This window comes from Pseudophryne corroboree, chromosome 8, assembly GCF_028390025.1.
Source record: "Pseudophryne corroboree isolate aPseCor3 chromosome 8, aPseCor3.hap2, whole genome shotgun sequence".
Taxonomy (NCBI): Eukaryota; Metazoa; Chordata; class Amphibia; order Anura; family Myobatrachidae; genus Pseudophryne; species Pseudophryne corroboree.
The window spans coordinates 73412053-73434641 of NC_086451.1; the positions used below are offsets into that span (position 1 = coordinate 73412053).

General features: G+C 46.7%; 2 protein-coding genes across 3 annotated transcripts in view; one reads left to right on the top strand and one right to left on the bottom strand.

Moving 5' to 3' along the window:
* Window positions 1-4393: 4393 nt before the first annotated feature.
* Window positions 4394-6797, bottom strand: NAIF1 (nuclear apoptosis inducing factor 1). Its single transcript, XM_063936675.1, has 2 exons — window positions 6195-6797; window positions 4394-5394 (listed from the first exon to the last, which is right to left on the bottom strand). The coding sequence occupies exons 1-2, from the start codon at window positions 6634-6636 to the stop codon at window positions 4922-4924; spliced, it is 915 nt and encodes a 304-aa protein (XP_063792745.1). The 5' UTR covers window positions 6637-6797; the 3' UTR covers window positions 4394-4921.
* A 275-nt stretch (window positions 6798-7072) lies between these two features.
* SLC25A25 (solute carrier family 25 member 25) overlaps window positions 7073-22589 on the top strand; it is a 35416-nt gene continuing 19899 nt past the window's right edge. The window contains exon 1 of one of the 2 annotated variants that reach the window (XM_063936670.1): window positions 7073-7498. In XM_063936670.1, the coding sequence (XP_063792740.1) occupies window positions 7133-7498 (366 nt within the window). In that variant the 5' untranslated portion in view covers window positions 7073-7132. The remainder of the gene's footprint in view (window positions 7499-22589) is intronic. The other variant, XM_063936671.1, reaches the window with a different exon arrangement.

Here is a 22589-nt window from a genome sequence, read left to right on the forward strand (position 1 = left end):
TCTGAGCCCTCCGGAGTGCAGCATCAGCGCTGCACTCCCACCCTTGTGCCGCCATTCCCGCCAGTGCCTCGCTTCCCGGGGCACAGGCGTCATACTCACCACCGCATCTTCTGTCTATGTTAGGGGGTGGCGGCAGTGCTGAGGGAGCGAGCGGTCGCCTCAGGGGCTTGTGATCGACACCCTCAGGAGCTCAGTGTCCTGTCAGCGGAGGTAGGAGCCATTACCCTCAAGGGTTGGATCCTACTCTCCCCCTAAGTCCCACGAAGCAGGGAGGCTGTTGCCAGCAGCCTCCCTGTACCTAACATCTTAAAAAAAAAAACTAGAAAAGCCCCTAGGAGCTCCCCAAGCTGTGACCGGCTCTACCGGGCACATTTCCTAAACTGAGTCTGGTAGGAGGGGCATAGAGGGAGGAGCCAGCCCACACTATTAAACTCTTAAAGTGCCCACGGCTCCCAAGGGACCCGTCTATACCCTATGGTACTAATGTGGACCCCAGCATCCTCTAGGACGTAAGTGAAAAGAGCAAGTAAATGTGCACCTTGACAAAACCATATTTCACAGCAGGTGGGGTAGATGTAACGTGCAGAGATTTAGATGTAAGAGGGGCGTGTCCTAACTCAGCTCTAAATTGTGTAAGAATAAAGCTGTGCAGCATGTGTGGGCTACATGCAACAGTAGCCAGTATTTAGCCTGCATGCAAAAATAATTAATGTATTTGCACCCCTGGCACTGCAACATGGCTAGTTCCAACTACAAAGTTACTTGCTCGTTTTGCTTTGCTTCCACCTCAGAATCAGTTATGAAAAGAACCGGCAGAATAATCTTCTAAATAGTGTTGTTCCGCAGACTCAGGAATATGTTTTATTCTTAGATAACGTTTTCCTGTTGTTTTCAATATCGTCCTGCTTATCTTTGAGGAGTAAAAGGCCACGATGAAGTTGCTCAATTTCAGGGTCAGCCACATATTGGAATTGCACCATTTCCTCCAATTTGGGTTCTATTTGGTCCATGCAAGTCCCCGTCACGTCTGACTTTAGCGTTGGGATTACTTTTCGGACCACGTATTGGGTTGTTCATATGATGTTCTTGGGTGCATGTACCTTCTCTGGTGAAGAATGCCTCTAATCCAACAATAGGTATTGGTCACATTTTTTGAGAATTAGTTCTGTTAAGCCTGTTGATCTTAATGTAGCTTAATTTCTGTACGAAAGAACACTTAGGGTAGGATGTACTGGAGTCCGAGTTTGCCCTTTGTGCGGGATGCCGGCTGAACTCAGACTTTTTTTTAAAGAGGCAATAATTTACAAGGTAAAGCCATGCCTTGTAAATGACTGCCCCTTTAAAAGACCGTCTGATTTCGGCCAGCATCCCACGCGTCGGGTGAACTCGGACTCGAGTACATCCCGCCCATTTGATGGGGCGTTATATGGAATAGCATGAGATTATAAACTTTAGTGGGTCAAGGTGACAGGAACTCTCATTTCACACAACCAACAGAGGCATCCCGGCCGCCAGTATGTCCAAAGAATCCCCTTGTTGCGCCGGTATTCCGGCTACCGGCATTGCCAGATGTCAGGATTCCGGTGTCGGTATCCTGAACGCCAGGATCCCGACATCCGGTAAATTAAACGTATAGCATAAGGTCCAATCAACCCTCCCTGCCAAGGAAGCGCGACAAAGTGCAGTGTATACAAGACACATCTTGCTGATGGCTACAAGCTGCCTGGTATGGCTACTGCACAAATCACAAGCCCTTATACCATACAAATCTGGAATCACTAATTGTAGTTCGGAAATAGAAGTTGAAGTAGGGAAACCTCATTATATGAGCCAATCCTCTCACTGAATACATGTGTTTTATCAATTAAGTTCCTAAGGGGAAGTTTTACTCTGTGTAATGATCTACGGATGATTTCCAGCCATTGGATCGGGCTCACATATTTTTTCTAATATTAAAAATCGGATTAGCGCACATCTTTGAATCTGGCGACTCTGATCCTGTCTGACCACCCACTTGTTGGGTAAGGTCCATTGTTTACTCTTTCCCTCCTTTGCAGTTTATTGCCTGCTTTTAGTAACCATGGGGGTAATTCAGTTGATCGCAGCAGCAAATTTGTTAGCAGTTGGGCAAAACCATGTGCACTGCAGGTGGGGCAGATATAACATGTGCAGAGAGAATTAGATTTGGGTGGGTTATATTGTTTCTGTGCAGGGTAAATACTGGCTGCTTTATTTTTACCTCAATTTAGATTTCAGTTTCAACATACCACACCCAGATCTAACTCTTTCTGCACATGTTACATCTGCCCCACCTGCAGTGCACATGGTTTTGCCCAACTGTTAACAAATTTGCTGCTACGATCAACTCTGAATTAGGCCCCATAGCAACTCGCTCTACCCTACCCTTCACTTCCTCCTTACCCTCCGCCTCATATTTGGTTGTATTATTATGTTAATAGTTATTCTATATCAGGGGCATAGCCAGAAGTTTGTGGGCCCCATAGCAACATTTTGAAGGGGCCCCTGTCCCAGTGCTACTAGAGAAACACCTCTCCGCAATAGTTGTTCATTTTATGCCCCATAATAGTACCCTGCAATAGTTCATTTTCTAATCCATAGTAGTGCCTTAGATAATGTATTCCCTATAGCAGTGTACTAGTTTATGTTATGAACATTAGTAATGCTCTAGTTCATATTATGTCACATTGTAGCGCTGCCAATTCATATTATGTAACACAGTACCTCCAATTCACATTATGTCATAGAGTCCCCAGTTCATATTACGCCACATTAAAGTGCCCCCAGTTTATATTGTGCCACAGTATAGTGTACCCACTTCCTATTATGCCAAACTATAGTGCCTACACTTTATATTGTGCCACATTACAGTGCCCCAGTTCATATTATGTAACATTATAATGCCCTCCAGTTCATTTTTAGACCACATTACAATGAGCAGGTCCAGGGGCATAACTAGATATATTGTAGGCTTCATGGCAAAAGTTTGTAAGGGCCACTATGTGCCTCCCAATGGTGAGAAATGTATATGACACATGTAACTTTGACAGGGAAGGTGGCCCCTCTCAGCTCTGGGCCCCATATCAGCTGTACCCCCTGCACCTATAGTAGCCATTGTTTTACGTTATCCTTTGTATTGATGTATAGTTTAAGCCCTGTACTATATTGGCCTTATAGAACCATATATTTAAGATAATAATAATAATCAGCATAAACTCATTTATCATTGCAATCATACACCTGTGGTTATGTTCCTGAGACATATGAAGTTTTGTAGAACAGGGGATGGCCAAAAGTTTGAGCTCTGAGGGCTACTCGCCAATAAAAAGTAACTGTTGGAGGTCAACCATGTCATATGGAGGGAATTCAACTGCAGGCAAAGGGTACGAATTGCCGATGCTGTAGTGTTTAAACACCGGCAACAGCAGGCCGATTTTCACCCTTCTGTGGCATATTCGCACCCCTGTTCACCCAACAGTGCTCGATACCATATAGGGTAGTAAACACTTTTCAGCACGGTCCTGTTGGCGGGCGATGTTGTTCGAATTCGGCCAGGCAAGATACTCACTGGCAACTGAATTCCCCCCTAAGCACACATAAACTGTTCCTGTTTGTAGGGAAGTAGCACATTTGGGAGATTACATCCGCCACCTTGTCTGCGCCCATGACACTCCACGAACACGCCCAAAATGCGGGTCTTCTCTGTGCGTGTGCTAACACACCTCCCTGTCCCCACCCACTAAAATTTCAATACCCTTCTCCATGCGTGCGCCCAAAATTAGAACTGCATCTCTACACAGACACATTTGCAACTTATGCGCAGTGCAACTTACACGCATGCTCAGTACCAAATAATTACACCACTATGTCCGACATCGGCAGCGCATCCACCGCTGAAACAGGCCCATTGTCACCTGATTAGATATTAATTGTGCAGAATAATATGTGCCACATATTAGGCGATACCTGCCCAAAAGGTAAAACAACCAAACTGGGATTTGGTATGATATTTTGACAGGTAAAATGTCGACAATTGGGTTGAAACCTGGAATTTGATGCACATAATGCGATTCAAAACATTTTAACAGTGTCGGCACGCCAGCTCCGACCTAACAGTGTCTTTGCTCTGATTATTATTTCAACTGTCGAAATGGGAATTGCATTCCAAATTTTGGGATCTCTGCGGTGTAGCTCTTATTTGGTGGTCAGATGGAACAACCATAGCTGATTGTAACTGGGCATCTACAAATCATATAGAAAAGACCCTGAAAAATTAACATTTAATATGTATATTGTAGCATCACTGCCCATTTTGGAGATAACGCACTTGGCGTGGATAATGTTAACATTAATAAAGGAAGAGGTACTACAAAAATAGCTGAATTATTTTATTATAAAAACTGCACAGTGTTAAACCACTGATGAATAACGGGTTCACGATGGCTAGGTATAAAGGGGGAGGGGGGATTCTAAGGAATAAAGTTCAAGAACAAATTAATGAGCTCAGATCCATATACAAACTTAAAATGTGCGCATCTTCTGGTTATTGATTTCCTGATCTTCTCATTACACGCATATGATATGCTTCTGTCCTTACGAGCTTCTACGTTCAACTAACAAAGCTATACTTCAATCCTTACATGACAATGAAAACAAGCTGTGGAACTGCAATGGCAATATTGGACATGTATTTAGTCCTATTTTCCGAAAACCTTAATAACGCAAGCATTTCCAGATTTATTCCGTTGATCTTCAAGAATGTGAGCCACCAGCACCCTACTGTCCCCTCTCCAGCAGTTGCTAGATAACTACGTTCATCGTCGTTTCTATAAAAAGGATCTTCCATTCTTGGCTCATGTTTTTTGTGATAGACCACTTTGTAGTATTTGATCATCATTTCCAATCACTGGCCGATACTGTTTGATCGTCCATTCCGAGTTCCTGGGTCACCAGCTTCATTGACCGCTGTTGAGTCAACAATCTGGTTTTGTAGGAACTTGCGAACATCTTTGATCATAGGCCGCAGTACCTGAATGAGGGCACTCAGAGCTGCCTGGGTCCCTTCCATGGCCTGTGCCTGACGTTCCTGAGCACTGGCCTGGAGTTCCTGCGACCGGCGAATCATCTGCAAGATGTCATTCTGCTGTTCAAGGTGCTGAGCGATCTCCTTCACATGAAGGTTAGTCACTCGCTGTTCTTGCAGGAGCCGAGCAGAGTTTAGAGCGATTCGGTTCTTCAGTTCCTGAGGTTTCCCCGTGACTTCAGAAGGAGAGATCATTTCGACTGAGGCCTCAGACGTTACGGTCGTGGGAGCCTCGGTCGTGCAATACTCCACTACGTTTTCCTCCAAGGTGTGATAGGTGGTTTCTGCAGGGACTGAAAGAAAGACAAATGTTAGAATATAAACTGACATCTCATCTTCAGTGATGGTGAACAGATGGGATGTAGACAAATGTATTTCGGTGCCGTATGCTTGTGTCTTCGTTCACGGTTCTTTGGAATTCTACTACTGAAATTCTATCCAGGATTAAAATTGGTCAGAGAAATCCACAATCAAGAAAGACACTCTGAATTGTAACCTTGTTAATATTGTGCAATTTATATTCTGAGCGTTTGAACCTTAGGTTTGGGGCTAGTTGTCATCAAACTTGAGCCATTGATGTTCATTTTGTAGGAAATACGCCTATAACTTTGGCAAATTGTATTCATCGCCCAAACTATATTTTTGCTGTGAAGATTATGTTTTAGATGCCAGAATATGGACATATGGTTGCATATGTAAAAGCTTGATACATAAAAGAGTCTTGTTCTGGAATGTATTTGCCAGAAAACCCATTTTACAATTTGGAAGGACGTTTCGGTGACTGTGGCTTGTTTCTTGATCACAGACAGATGGATGAGGCAAATGCTAAAGGTGAAACTTAAGAGAAATATATTTTGTTACTAGAAATTCTGTGTAAAATGTACTTACACCATTTTATACTGAAATGCTAAATATTTGAATCTGCACTAAAATACACTCGAAACGTTAAAACTATTGTATTTATTTTGGCTCGATTATTCCTTCAATTATTGATATTATTTTTTAATGTACTATTTGTTCTGTTTGTTTGTTCCTTGCATTTGAAAGCCAATGGCGCTCAAGCTTGGCATGGTAACAGACTGGGCCCACTCACTTTGTGACAGCGTCACGGTGCCAGGGGAACTGATGGACACTTGGGCTGGTATTTCCGCCGAGCATTCCTGGACGGGCAGGCTGAGGATGGCGCTTTCACCCAGTAAATTGCAAATGCGCTGTTGTAGCGGGGTGAGCATTATGGGTGGGGTGCCCACATCGCCCTCGCCTTCGACTGTAGCGCGCGCCTGCGACATCTTCCTGCGCACCTCGGTCTTTAGGTCAGACCACTTTTTCTTCACCTCTGCCAGCTCGCGGTGGCACGTGCTGATGGCGTTCACCCGCTTCAAGATGTCATACCAGGCGTTGCTTTTGGTCAGCAGTGGAACCCCAGCATTGTAATGGTTAATTAAGATGTGCTTCTGCTTCTCCATCTCGTCCATGATGATCTCCACCTCCTGCTCTGAGAAATTGGTCTTCCTCTTCTTGGCTGGCGTAGCCATTAGCCCCGCCGACGATGTGGAATAGGCCGCAATACGTAAATTGCGTAAGTGGGGCGGCAAGAAACCTACGCAGCGTAACGGCTTCCAGAATCTGCCTCTTTATCGCGTCTGTACGTAAGCACTCTTGCGGAGAGGGAATGCCCTACCCACTCATACGACCCGATCGGTCATTGGTCAATGCTGCTGTCAGTCATAGCAACGCCTCTTTCTTTGTAGGCGTTGAATGGCTAAGCCGCCGCTTGCTGTTGGTGACTGGCCATCATTTACGTCCTTCACTAAATCTGTGTTACAATTGGCTAATACTATTGCTCATTATTATACTGTTTCTTTTCGAATTTCCCTCCTAATCGCGGCGCTGCTATTGGCTGCTGTGCCTGTCCATTATATCATCACAGCCAATGATCTATGCTGCTGGCTCTCCGTGACTGACGGGGCGGTTCCGATTGGTTAGAGGCCCCACAGATGCGTATGTGCTACGTCAGGGAGGTGTGAGGTGATGCATTTCCTGTCACCATATACCGGCTGCGAGCTCCGTGCCAGACCATCAGCTGCTGTCTCCGTCACTCCGTCTATGGCCCGTCCCCGCTCGTTGGTGTCTCCGCTCCTCAGCGGCGTCTTCTGCCAGTGTGACACGAAATCCGGTGCCCCTCACACCCACGACTCACCGTCCCCATCCTCCCTGGCGGCCGCCCTTGCCGCAGATCCATGCGGCGGAGTCCTGTGCGGCGGCCCCGAGCATGAGCGCCGGCTGCAGATCCTCTTCCAGGTGCTGGATGTCAACCAGGACGGGGCCATCTGTATCAATGACCTGACTGTGGGCCTCCAGCGACTCGGGGTGCACCGGACGGAGCTGGAGCTGCTGGTAAGAGCGGGGGAGGCCGTGACGGGGAGCTGGGGCACCAGTGCCATGTCAGTGGGGGCAGATCTGTGGTTAAGCAGCGGCCAGTGGTGGACCGGGTATGCTGGGTTTTGTAGTCCCACCGCAGTAGCAGTTTTATCTTGCTACTGCCCTACCTCTGTGCTCAAATCCCTCTGACAGTCCAGGTTGTGAGGATATCCATGATTGAGCGCAGGTGAATTAACTACTCCCCTCAGTCATGTTTCTTTAACAATCTGTGCCCAAGCATGGATATCCTTAAAGCCTGAACTGTTAGGAGAGGGGGGGGGGGGGGGTTTGGGCCGGGTCTGGGGAACACTGGGTTAAGTTTAACATTTGTCAGAAGTCGCCCCCCCCCCATCCCCTCCAGGAGAGGTTCCCCATGCCCACATATGCAGAGCCTCATGCTGATTGCACTATTCATGTAGCTATCTTATCTGTGACTAATGTATATACTCCTAATTACCCCAGGCATGTATTTGTCAGTGTGCAGTCACTCAGAAGTCGTCCCACATTACATTCCTCAGTGCTGTGCCTATCTTTATTATACATTGTTGGATAGTTGTATATCTGTGTGTGTGTCTATCTATCTATCTATCTATCTATCTATCTATCTCTCTATCTCAGCATAATGGTGTTAAGCCTTCTTGGGGACAACTGGAGGTGTATAAACCAATCAGATTTTATAGCTGTCATGTCACTAGCATTATAGGTACAAGCTGGTTGCTATAGGAAACATCCACACTTGTCATGTTTAGAAGGTTTGAAATATCTCCCATTTAAGTGTGAGATGTTTTGTTTGCACTGATGAGCCACATTCTGCATTTGACGTGATCTCTGGAATGTTTCCTGAGACAACGCTGGCTTTAGGGGTGGCTGTTTCGCACCTATGAACAAACGCAGGATGTGTTACGTTAAGATGGTTAGTGGTGTTATTTTCATTGTTATAGGTGAAAATTTGGTATAAGTACATGTTTTCTCTTGTTCTTGGTGCTTAGATTTGTTTAATGGTCTTGGGGTGGGGATTTACTTCAACATAATGTACCACTGGCTGCGTGCATATCAGCCTATTATAGTAGTGTAGACATCACAAATTTTCCCTCGCACCTCTATGAAGGGCGAGGGGAAAACTTGCAACGCTGCTTGGGCACGATATGCTGTTCCAAAATGGTACAGAATTGAATATCCCTCTTATGGTCCGTACACATTAGACGATGTCGCTCTATGAGCGACATCGTCTAATGTTTCCCCCTCCCGGGCCGGTGGCTGCCTGTACACACTGAGCGATATGACCGCTCATATCGCTCAGTGACGTCACGCCTTCGCCAGCCCTGCATGAAGGTCGTGGACGACAGTCCACATCCTTCATGCATGTCCTACCGACAGCGACGATCGTTGCCGACCCGTGGGCCTGCGCATCGGTCGTCGCTGGCGGCATACACACTTGACAATAAAATGAGCAACGTCGCTCAAGGAGGGGGGAAATGAGCGACGTCGCTCATTTTATTGTTAAGTGTGTATGGACCTTTAGACAAGAAAATTGCACCTTTTGGAATGACAAGTCAGCATGTCATTATCATATTATACATATATTTTTTTTTATATAATCACATATCTATACTTGAAGTGCCTTGGTAGCTGATGTCATGGGGGAACTTGGTGTGGTCAGGTGATTTACTCTATTCAGGCTGCTGTTCATAGCGTATAGTACCACCAGTCCTTATGGATTCTCTTTGCATTTCACATGTGAATCTTATTCCCCTATATTGTGGCAGCCCAGCTAATCGCACAGTAGGTAGAAAGCATATGACATAATACAAATACTATATTAATAGATAGAAAAAAAAGCGTCCCAGAGGCAGCTCTCATTCCAGAGATGCTTGAAATAACTGAGGAATGACTATCATGCCTTGAGAATGCTAAGGACTTTACCATGCACCTCCTTAATCGTTAGGGAAGCAGTTTGTTTTGTGTGTGGTGGGAGGTATAAATATTGGAGACTCCTGGGCTTTCCGTGGAAATAATTGAATAGCTTCTGGAGCAAAAACACAGTTTATTCCCATTGGTAATTGACTCGCACCCTAGGGAATATCCAATTTCCATGGTGTTTACCCTGTGGCTAATTGTTGGCGCTGCCCTATTCAATTAGCTGCAGGATTTTCCCTATCAGCCTCAGAAGCTGCAAGGAAAAATCACATTTAAAATGCATCCTCTGCATTTAATGCAGAATCGGTGGGTTTCTGCGCATTACTACAGAACTTACCGCACAAGGAAATGGCTAAATAACTGAATAGCTCCAGGCGTTAAACCTAGAGCTTTCCCTGTGCTGGAGACCTAATTGAATATGCCCCTATGGTTGCCCCACCTTGGGATCCCTTAGCTAATTGAATAGCGCGCTGACAATTGGCTATGCACCTAGGGGTCTATATTTTAAAAATGTTATTAAATGTGATACTAGTCCGTTCTGACAGTGTGGTACTTATTGGTTCACATTTGCTAATAACCCCTTTGACGCTGAGTCTTTCATCACGCAGATGCTCAGCCTATTTTGACACTTCTTGAGCTGGTCACATTCCAACACCAGTTTCTGTAAAAAAAAAAAAAAAAAAAAAATTGTATGCCATAGCCACAGAAAGTATTCCTCCTTTTTTGGGAAGCTGCTTAAAATTATCTTGTTTATTGCTTTTAGATGGCTTACTTCCAGTTTCAAATGCAATCCACCTTTCCTAAACTGCAAAAACACAGGGAGGGTGTGAGAATCAGAAAGACAGAGATTTTGCTGTGTTTATGTTCACTGGCAATGGTTACATGATGGACAATCCTGTTGTGCCATTCCCCCGTTTGCCCCTCCCCTTTAGAATTTAAGCCTTTATGAACAGAACCCGCTTTCCCTAATACTATCATCTACTCCATATGATCACTGATGTGGAAATGTTTATACAGGTTGAGTATCCCTTATCCAAAACGCTTGGGACCAGAGGTATTTTGGATATTGGATTTTTCCGTATTTTGGAATAATTGCATACCATAATGAGATATGGCGATGGGACATAAGTCTAAGCACAGAATACATTTATGTTTCATATACACCTTATACACACAGCCTGAAGGTAATTTTAGCCAATATTTTTAATAACTTTATGCATGAAACAAAGTGTGTCTACATTCACACAATTCATTTATGTTTCATATACACCTTATACACACAGCCTGAAGGTCATTTAATACAATATTTTTAATAACTTTGTGTATTAAACAAAGTTTAAGTACATTGAGCAACAGAAAACAAAGATTTCGCTATCTCACTCTCACTCAAAAAAGTCTGTATTTCGGAATATTCCGTATTTCGGAATATTTGGATATGGGATACTCAACCTGTATACCATTTACTTGTCCTTCATTGTCATGTACTATATGGGCCCTACACACTGGGCGAGAATACTGAAAGATATGAACGATCTCGTTCATTAATGAACGAGATACCGTTCATATCTTTCAGTGTGGAGGCACCAGCGATGAACGATGTGCGGCCCCGCGCTCGTTCATCGCTGGTGCCCCGTTGCTTGTGCATGCAGGCCAATATGGATGAGATCGTCCATATTTGCCTGCACTGCTATGGAGCTGGGTGACGCGGGGAGTGAAGAAACTTCACTCCCCCCCGCCCGGTCGGCCGTCTCCGCCGTCGGGCAGCTCGGCGGCGGTGTGTAGGGCCCATAAGTCACAATTTTGTTGTGCTCCCTTGTTTATGTACTTTGTAAGGTGCTGTAGAACCCTTGTGACACCTTATAAATACAGGATAACAATTCACAGAAGCTTAATTCTTTCTATCTCCTGACTGAAACCAAGCAGAGAGAAGACCTTATTCATGCCGTGTCCTCTGACCAGCTCTGCTACATAGGGTGAATCCAGTAAAGCTGTGGAAATCTTTCTTTTCACTTCCTCCATGCAAAGCTTGTACTTTTTTCTCACATGGTACTCCTTATTTCTCTATCGTCCTAAGTGGATGCTGGGGTTCCTGAAAGGACCATGGGGAATAGCGGCTCCGCAGGAGACAGGGCACAAAAAAGTAAAGCTTTACTAGGTCAGGTGGTGTGCACTGGCTCCTCCCCCTATGACCCTCCTCCAGACTCCAGTTAGATTTTGTGCCCGAACGAGAAGGGTGCAATCTAGGTGGCTCTCCTAAAGAGCTGCTTAGAGAAAGTTTAGTTTAGGTTTTTTTCTTTACAGTGAGTCCTGCTGGCAACAGGATCACTGCAACGTGGGACTTAGGGGGAAAGTAGTAAACTCACCTGCATGCAGAGTGGATTTGCTGCTTGGCTACTGGACACCATTAGCTCCAGAGGGATCGAACACAGGCCCAGCCGTGGAGTCCGGTCCCGGAGCCGCGCCGCCGACCCCCTTGCAGATGCTGAAGCGTGAAGAGGTCCGGAAACCGGCGGCTGAAGACTCCTCAGTCTTCATAAGGTAGCGCACAGCACTGCAGCTGTGCGCCATTTTCCTCTCAGCACACTTCACTGGGCAGTCACTGAGGGTGCAGAGCGCTGGGGGGGGGCGCTCTGAGAGGCAAATATAAACCTTATACAAGGCTAAAAATACCTCACATATAGCCCATAGGGGCTATATGGAGATATTTAACCCCTGCCTGACTGGAAAAATAGCGGGAGAAGAACCCGCCGAAAAAGGGGCGGGGCCTATCTCCTCAGCACACGGCGCCATTTTCTGTCACAGCTCCGCTGGTCAGAACGGCTCCCAGGTCTCTCCCCTGCACTGCACTACAGAAACAGGGTAAAACAGAGAGGGGGGGCACATTAATGGCTATATATATATATATTAAAGCAGCTATAAGGGAGCACTTAATATAAGGATATCCCTTGTATATATAGCGCTTTGTGGTGTGTGCTGGCAGACTCTCCCTCTGTCTCCCCAAAAGGGCTAGTGGGTCCTGTCTTCATTAGAGCATTCCCTGTGAGTTTGCGGTGTGTGTCGGTACGTGGTGTCGACATGTATGAGGACGATATTGGTGTGGAGGCGGAGCAATTGCCAAATATGCAGATGTCACCCCCCAGGGGGTCGACACCAGAATGGATGCCTTTATTTGTGGAATTACGTGATGGTTTATCTTCCCTTAAACAGTCAGTTGAGGACATGAGGCGGCCGGACAATCAATTAATGCCTGTCCAGGCGCCTCAAACACCGTCAGGGGCTGTAAAACGCCCTTTGCCTCAGTCGGTCGACACAGACCCAGACACGGGCACTGATTCCAGTGACGACGGTAGAAATTCAAACGTATTTTCCAGTAGGGCCACACGTTATATGATTTTGGCAATGAAGGAGACGTTACATTTAGCTGATACTACAGATACCGTAAAACAGGGTATTATGTATGGTGTGAAAAAACTACAAACAGTTTTTCCTGAATCAGAAGAATTAAATGACGTGTGTGATGAAGCGTGGGTTGCTCCTGATAAAAAGTTGATAATTTCAAAAAAGTTATTGGCATTATACCCTTTCCCGCCAGAGGTTAGGGCGCGCTGGGAAACACCCCCTAAGGTGGACAAGGCGCTCACACGCTTATCCAAACAAGTGGCGTTACCCTCTCCTGAGACGGCCGCACTTAAGGATCCATCAGATAGAAAGATGGAAGTTATTCAAAAGAATATATACACACATGCAGGTGTTATACTACGACCAGCTATAGCAACTGCCTGGATGTGCAGTGCTGGAGTAGTTTGGTCAGAATCCCTGATTGAAAATATTGATACCCTAGATAGGGACAATGTTTTACTGTCGTTAGAACAAATAAAGGATGCATTTATCTATATGCGTGATGCACAGAGGGATATTTGCACACTGGCATCTCGGGTGAGTGCTATGTCCATTTCAGCCAGAAGAGCCTTATGGACACGACAGTGGACAGGCGATGCGGATTCAAAACGTCACATGGAGGTTTTGCCGTATAAAGGGGAGGAGTTATTTGGAGTTGGTCTATCAGACTTGGTGGCCACGGCTACTGCCGGGAAATCCACTTTTTTACCTCAAGTCACTCCCCAACAGAGAAAGGCACCGACCTTTCAACCGCAGCCTTTTCGCTCCTACAAAAATAAGAGAGCAAAGGGCTTGTCGTACCTGCCACGAGGCAGAGGAAGAGGGAAGAGACACCAACAGGCAGCTCCTTCCCAGGAACAGAAGCCCTCCCCGGCTCCTGCAAAAACCTCAGCATGACGCTGGGGCCTCTCAAGCGGACTCGGGGACAGTGGGGGGCCGTCTCAAAAATTACAGCGCGCAGTGGGCTCACTCGCAGGTAGACCCCTGGATCCTGCAGATAATATCTCAGGGGTACAGGTTGGAATTAGAGACGGATCCTCCTCATCGTTTCCTGAAGTCTGCCTTACCAACCGTCTCTTCCGAAAGGGAGAGGGTGTTGGAAGCCATTCACAAGCTGTACGCTCAGCAGGTGATAGTCAAAGTACCCCTATTACAACAAGGAAAGGGGTATTATTCCACTCTATTTGTGGTACCGAAGCCGGATGGCTCGGTAAGGCCTATTCTAAATCTGAAGTCCTTGAACCTCTACATAAAAAAGTTCAAGTTCAAGATGGAGTCACTCAGAGCAGTGATAGCGAACCTGGAAGAAGGGGACTTTATGGTATCCTTGGACATCAAGGATGCGTATCTACACGTTCCGATTTACCCCGCACACCAGGGGTACCTCAGGTTCATTGTTCAAAACTGTCACTATCAGTTTCAGACGCTGCCGTTCGGATTGTCCACGGCGCCTCGGGTCTTTACCAAGGTAATGGCCGAGATGATGATTCTTCTTCGAAGAAAAGGCGTATTAGTTATCCCATACTTGGACGATCTCCTAATAAGGGCAAGGTCCAGAGAACAGCTGGAGACAGCTTTAGCACTATCTCAAGAGGTGCTAAGACAACACGGGTGGATTCTGAATATTCCAAAATCCCATTTAATCCCGACAACTCGTCTGCTGTTCCTAGGAATGATTCTGGACACGGTTCAGAAAAAGGTTTTCCTTCCAGAGGAAAAAGCCAAGGAGTTATCCGATCTGGTCAGGAACCTCCTAAAACCAGGAAAAGTGTCAGTACATCAATGCACAAGAGTCCTGGGAAAAATGGTGGCTTCTTACGAAGCAATTCCATTCGGCAGATTCCATGCAAGAATATTCCAAAGGGATCTGTTGGACAAATGGTCAGGGTCGCATCTGCAGATGCACCTGCGAATAACCCTGTCACCAAAGACAAGGGTGTCACTTCTGTGGTGGTTGCAGAAGGCTCACCTATTAGAAGGCCGCAGATTCGGCATTCAGGATTGGATCCTGGTGACCACGGACGCCAGCCTGAGAGGCTGGGGAGCAGTCACACAAGGAAGAAACTTCCAGGGAGTATGGACGAGTCTGGAAAAGTCTCTTCACATAAACATTCTGGAACTAAGAGCAATCTACAATGCTCTAAGCCAGGCGGAACTTCTCCTGCAAGGAAAGCCGGTGTTGATTCAGTCGGACAACATCACGGCGGTCGCCCATGTAAACAGGCAGGGCGGCACAAGAAGCAGGAGTGCAATGGCAGAAGCTGCCAAGATTCTTCGCTGGGCGGAGAATCACGTGATAGCACTGTCAGCAGTGTTCATCCCGGGCGTGGACAACTGGGAAGCAGACTTCCTCAGCAGACACGATCTTCATCCGGGAGAGTGGGGTCTACATCCAGAAGTCTTCAACATGTTAATAGACCGTTGGGAAAGACCAATTGTAGACATGATGGCGTCTCGCCTCAACAAGAAACTGGACAAATATTGCGCCAGGTCAAGAGATCCACAGGCAATAGCTGTGGACGCACTGGTAACTCCTTGGGTGTACCAGTCAGTGTATGTGTTTCCTCCTCTGCCGCTCATACCAAAGGTATTGAAGATCATACGGCAAAGAAGAGTAAGAACAATACTAGTGGTTCCGGATTGGCCGAGAAGGACTTGGTATCCGGAACTTCAAGAGATGCTCACGGACGAACCGTGGCCTCTACCTCTGAGAAGGGACCTGCTACAGCAGGGTCCCTGTCTTTTTCAAGACTTACCGCGGCTGCGTTTGACGGCATGGCGGTTGAACGCCAGATCCTAAAAGGGAAAGGCATTCCAGAAGAAGTCATTCCTACCTTGATTAAGGCACGGAAGGAAGTCACCGTGAAACATTATCACCGCATTTGGCGAAAATATGTAGCGTGGTGCGAGGATCGGAGGGTTCCGACGGAGGAATTCCAACTGGGTCGTTTCCTACATTTCCTGCAATCAGGATTATCTATGGGTCTCAAATTGGGATCCATTAAGGTTCAAATTTCGGCCCTGTCAATATTCTTCCAAAAAGAATTGGCCTCTGTCCCTGAGGTCCAGACTTTTGTCAAGGGAGTACTGCATATACAGCCTCCTGTGGTGCCTCCGGTGGCACCGTGGGATCTAAATGTAGTTTTAGATTTCCTCAAATCCCATTGGTTTGAACCATTGAAAAAGGTGGATTTGAAATATCTCACATTGAAAGTGACTATGTTACTAGCCCTGGCCTCTGCCAGGAGAGTATCTGAATTGGCGGCTTTATCTTATAAAAGTCCTTATCTAATCTTCCATTCGGATAGGGCAGAACTGCGGACTCGTCCGCATTTTCTCCCTAAAGTGGTATCAGCATTTCATCTGAACCAACCTATTGTGGTGCCTGCGGCCACTAGCGACTTGGAGGACTCCAAGTTGTTGGACGTTGTCAGAGCCTTAAAAATATACATTGCAAGGACGGCTGGAGTCAGAAAATCTGACTCGCTGTTTATATTGTCTGCACCCAACAAGTTGGGCGCACCTGCTTCTAAGCAGTCGATTGCTCGTTGGATTTGTAACACAATTCAACTTGCACATTCTGTGGCAGGCCTGCCACAGCCTAAAACTGTAAAAGCCCACTCCACAAGGAAGGTGGGCTCATCTTGGGCGGCTGCCCGAGGGGTCTCGGCATTACAACTCTGCCGAGCAGCTACGTGGTCGGGGGAGAACACGTTTGTAAAATTTTACAAATTTGATACCCTGGCAAAGGAGGACCTGGAGTTCTCTCATTCGGTGCTGCAGAGTCATCCGCACTCTCCCGCCCGTTTGGGAGCTTTGGTATAATCCCCATGGTCCTTTCAGGAACCCCAGCATCCACTTAGGACGATAGAGAAAATAAGAATTTACTTACCGATAATTCTATTTCTCGGAGTCCGTAGTGGATGCTGGGCGCCCATCCCAAGTGCGGATTATCTGCAATACTTGTACATAGTTATTGTTAACTAATTCGGGTTATTGTTAAGGAGCCATCTTTAAGAGGCCCTTTCTGTTGTCATACTGTTAACTGGGTTTAGATCACAAGTTGTACGGTGTGATTGGTGTGGCTGGTATGAGTCTTACCCGGGATTCAAAATGCCTCCCTTATTGTGTATGCTCGTCCGGGCACAGTACCTAACTGGAGTCTGGAGGAGGGTCATAGGGGGAGGAGCCAGTGCACACCACCTGACCTAGTAAAGCTTTACTTTTTTGTGCCCTGTCTCCTGCGGAGCCGCTATTCCCCATGGTCCTTTCAGGAACCCCAGCATCCACTACGGACTCCGAGAAATAGAATTATCGGTAAGTAAATTCTTATTTTCCCTGGCCTCATAATTGACCAGTAGTGCTCTTCTCTATCCCTGCAGTACCACCCATGTGCCAGGACATATAAGGTGAGCGTAGGGCAGTGAGAAGCAGCAATCCCCTGTAGTTCCCTCTGTCACCTCACAGGCTCACTCTCCATGACTGCTGTATTCCAGCAGAAGATCACAATGTATTGCTTACCGAAGATAAGCCGCCTTAATGTGCTTTGTTCTTCTATTGTTTCTTTAATCTATTTAAGAGTTTAACGCACAATGATATATTTCCCTATTGTTCTAAGCTCTATACTCATTCACCTTGTCTATTGATTTAGCAATCTGCCTCCCTTTTATACAGGATACTCAGTGATCACGTGCATTGCCTTGGTGTCTTCCTTGCCCCCATTTCCCTTGTGTTGCCCACATCCATATCCTGTTACATACATCTGAGAATATACGCATCTAATACAAGATATGGCTAAAACGCTTATAGCATTTCCTTATTACAGGTCATGACAGCTTTTGCTGCGAGCCCTTACATTGGCTGCCTGTACATTTCAGAGTCAACAACCTGGCACCATACATCTCGCTAATCTGCATATAGCTGCAATCCTATCACCTCTTAAATTCTGCATTTCTGATCCACACACACACTACCTGCTCCAATCCTTGGTCCTGGACTCCTCCCTCCCCCCCCCCCCACATATTTGGGAGTAGGCAGGGCTGTTTGTCTTCCTTGGCAATTGATGAATAAACATTAAAGTTACTTCATGTATATAATTAACAGTTAAGAATAAACACTCTATTTTCCCATTCTTTAGCTTGTATTGGTATCAATGTTTTGTGTAGTAAGCGGCATATGTGCTTTTAGTGTTCATGCAGCTTACTGACCCCCTATGATGGTTCACAACCCGTAATACTAATATTCCCAGGAGAAGTGTGGGACATCGAGGTATCTCTGTCCTCAGGCATCACAGCAGAGCCCTGATAACGAAACTGGGATGATTCAGCTGTTTTGGGCACCCGTAGCTCCCATCTAAAGTGATGAGAGCTATTCAATTGTTTGTGCGACCAGCCCCACAGTGGTCACGAAGGCTGTGTGAGTACCCACTGGGCACTCAAAACAATTCAACTTGTGCTGCCAAGCATCGCTGAGATGCCTGTGTACACCCACATCGGCCATATACGCTAGGGCTAATATTTCCCTCGTACCCTGTAGAGGTGAAAGAAGTAATTTATAAAGCGCTCTTTCTCCAATAGCACTCAAGGGTGCCAATTCAACTATAAAAATACCATCTAAAGTGAACTTTTTAGACGCCCAAACAATTGTCACAATTTCTCTATCGTCCTAGTGGATGCTGGGGTTCCTGAAAGGACCATGGGGGAATAGCGGCTCCGCAGGAGACAGGGCACAAAAAGTAAAGCTTTAGGATCAGGTGGTGTGCACTGGCTCCTCCCCCTATGACCCTCCTCCAAGCCTCAGTTAGATTTTTGTGCCCGGCCGAGAAGGGTGCAATCTAGGTGGCTCTCCTAAAGAGCTGCTTAGAAAAGTTTAGCTTAGGTTTTTTATTTTACAGTGAGTCCTGCTGGCAACAGGATCACTGCAACGAGGGACTTAGGGGAGAAGAAGTGAACTCACCTGCGTGCAGGATGGATTGGCTTCTTTGGCTACTGGACATTAGCTCCAGAGGGACGATCACAGGTACAGCCTGGATGGTCACCGGAGCCTCGCCGCCGGCCCCCTTGCAGATGCTGAAACGAGAAGAGGTCCAGAATCGGCGGCAGAAGACTCCTCAGTCTTCTTAAGGTAGCGCACAGCACTGCAGCTGTGCGCCATTTCCTCTCAGCACACTTCACACGGCAGTCACTGAGGGTGCAGGGCGCTGGGAGGGGGGCGCCCTGGGAGGCAAATGAAAACCTTTTTTGGCTAAAAATACCTCACATATAGCCTCCGGGGGCTATATGGAGATATTTAACCCCTGCCAGAATCCATTAAAGAGCGGGAGACGAGCCCGCCGAAAAAGGGGCGGGGCCTATCTCCTCAGCACACAGCGCCATTTTCCCTCACAGAAAGGCTGGAGGGAAGGCTCCCAGGCTCTCCCCTGCACTGCACTACAGAAACAGGGTTAAAACAGAGAGGGGGGGCACTAATTTGGCGTTAGAAATATATAAAAGATGCTATAAGGGAAAACACTTATATACGGTTGTCCCTATATAATTATAGCGTTTTTGGTGTGTGCTGGCAAACTCTCCCTCTGTCTCTCCAAAGGGCTAGTGGGTCCTGTCCTCTATCAGAGCATTCCCTGTGTGTGTGCTGTGTGTCGGTACGTGTGTCGACATGTATGAGGACGATGTTGGTGAGGAGGCGGAGCAATTGCCTGTAATGGTGATGTCACTCTCTAGGGAGTCGACACCGGAATGGATGGCTTATTTAGGGAATTACGTGATAATGTCAACACGCTGCAAGGTCGGTTGACGACATGAGACGGCCGACAAACAATTAGTACCGGTCCAGACGTCTCAAAAACACCGTCAGGGGTTTTAAAACGCCCGTTTACTTTAGTCGGTCGACACAGACCCGGACACTGAATCCAGTGTCGACGGTGAATAAACAAACGTATTCCTTATTAGGGCCACACGTTAAGGGCAATGAAGGAGGTGTTACATATTTCTGATACTACAAGTACCACAAAAGAGGGTATTATGTGGGATGTGAAAACTACCGTAGTTTTTCCTGAATCAGATAAATTAAATGAAGTGTGTGATGATGCGTGGGTTCCCCCCGATAGAAAATTATGGGCGGTATACCCTTTCCCGCCAGAAGTTAGGGCGCGTTGGGAAACACCCCTTAGGGTGGATAAGGCGCTCACACGCTTAGCAAAACAAGTGGCGGTACCGTCTATAGATATGGCCGTCCTCAAGGAGCCAGCTGACAGGAGGCTGGAAAATATCATAAAAAGTATATACACACATACTGGTGTTATACTGCGACCAGCGATCGCCTCAGCCTGGATGTGCAGAGCTGGGGTGGCTTGGTCGGATTCCCTGACTAAAAATATTGATACCCTTGACAGGGACAGTATTTTATTGACTATAGAGCATTTAAAGGATGCATTTTCTATATATGCGAGATGCACAGAGGGATATTTGCACTCTGGCATCAAGAGTAAGTGCGATGTCCATATCTGCCAGAAGATGTTTATGGACACGACAGTGGTCAGGTGATGCAGATTCCAAACGGCACAAAGGTGTATTGCCGTATAAAGGAAGAGGAGTTATTTGGGGTCGGTCCATCGGACCTGGTGGCCACGGCAACTGCTGGAAAATCCACCGTTTTTACCCTAAGTCACATCTCTGCAGAAAAAGACACCGTCTTTTCAGCCTCAGTCCTTTCGTCCCTATAAGAGTCATATCTGCCCAGGGATAGAGGAAAGGGAAGAAGACTGCAGCAGGCAGCCCATTCCCAGGAACAGAAGCGTTCCACCGCTTCTGCCAAGCTCTCAGCATGACGCTGGGACCGTACAGGACCCCTGGATCCTACATGTAGTATCCCAGGGGTACAGATTGGAATGTCGAGACGTTTCCCCTTCGCAGGCTCCTGAAGTCTGGTTTACCAAGGTCTCCCTCCGACAAGGAGGCAGTATGGGAAACAATTCACAAGCTGTATTCCCAGCAGGTGATAATCAAATTACCCCTCCTACAACAAGAAAAGGGGTATTATTCCACATTATATTGTGGTACTGAAGCCAGAAGGCTAGGTGAGACCTATTCTAAATCTAAAAAAATTTGAACACTTACAAAGGTTCAAATCAAGATGGAGTCACTCAGAGCAGTGATAACGAACCAGGAAGAAGGGGACTATATAGTGTCCCGAGACATCAGGGATGCTTACCTCCATGTCCAAAATTTGCCCTTCTCACTAAGGGTACCTCAGGTTCGTGGTACAGAACTATCAGTTTCAGACGCTGCCGTTTGGATTGTCCACGGCACCCCGGGTCTTTACCAAGGTAATGGCCGAAATGATGACTCTTCTTCGAAGAAAAGGCGTCTTAATTATCCCTTACTTGGACGATCTCCTGATAAGGGCAAAGTCCAGGGAACAGTTGGAGGTCGGAGTAGCACTATCTCGGATACTGCTACAACAGCACGGGTGGATTCTAAATATTCCAAAATCGCAGCTGATCCCGACGACAAGTCTGCTGTGCCTAGGGATGATTCTGGACACAGTCCAGAAAAAGGTGTTTCTCCCGGAAGAGAAAGCCAGGGAGTTATCCGAGCTAGTCAGGAACCTCCTAAAATCAGTGCATCATTGCACAAGGGTCCTGGTAAAGATGGTGACTTCCTACGAAGCAATTCCATTCGGCAGATTTCACGCAAGAATTTTTCAGTGGGATCTGCTGGACAAATGGTCCGGATCGCATCTTCAGATGCATCGGCGGATAACCCTATATCCAAGGACAAGGGTGTCTCTCCTGTGGTGGTTAGAGTGCTCATCTTCTAGAGGGCCGCAGATTCGGCATTCAGGATTGGATGCTGGTGACCACGGAGGCCAGCCCGAGAGGCTGGGGAGCAGTCACACAAGGAAAAAATTTCCAGGGAGTGTGATCAAGTCTGGAGACTTTTCTCCACATAAATATACTGGAGCTAAGGGTAAATTTATAATACTCTAAGCTTAGCAAGACCTCTGCTTCAAGGTCAGCCGGTATTGGTCCAGTGGGAAAAACATCACGGCAGTCGCCCACGTAAATAGACAGGGCGGCACAAGAAGCAGGAGGGCAATGGCAAAAACTGCAAGGACTTTTCGCTGGGCGGAAAATCATGTGATAGCACTGTCAGCAGTGTTTCATTCCGGGAATGGAAATTGGGAAGCAGACTTCCTCAGCAGGCACGACCTCCACCCGGCAGAGTGGAAACTTCATCGGGAAGTTTTCCACATGATTGTAAACCGTTGGGAAATACCAAAGGTGGACATGATGGCGTCCCGTCTGAACAAAAAACAGGACAGGTATTGCGCCAGGTTAAGAGACCCTCAGGCAATAGCTGTGGACGTTCTGGTAACACCATGGATGTACCAGTCGGTGTATGTGTTCCATCCTCTGCTTCTCATACCTAAGGTACTGAGACTTATAAGACGTAGAGGAGTAAGAACTATACTCATGGCTCCGGATTGGCCAAGAAGGACTTGGTACCCGGAACTTCAAGAGATGCTCACAGAGGACTTATGGCCTCTGCCGCTAAGAAGGAACTTGTTTCAGCAAGTACCATGTCTGTTCCAAGACTTACCGCAGCTGCGTTTGACGGCATGGCGGTGGAACGCCGGATCCTAAGGGAAAAAGGCATTCCGGAAGAGGTCATTCCTACCCTGGTCAAAGCCAGAAAGGAGGTGACCGCACAACATTATCACCACATGTGGCAAAAATATGTTGCGTGGTGTG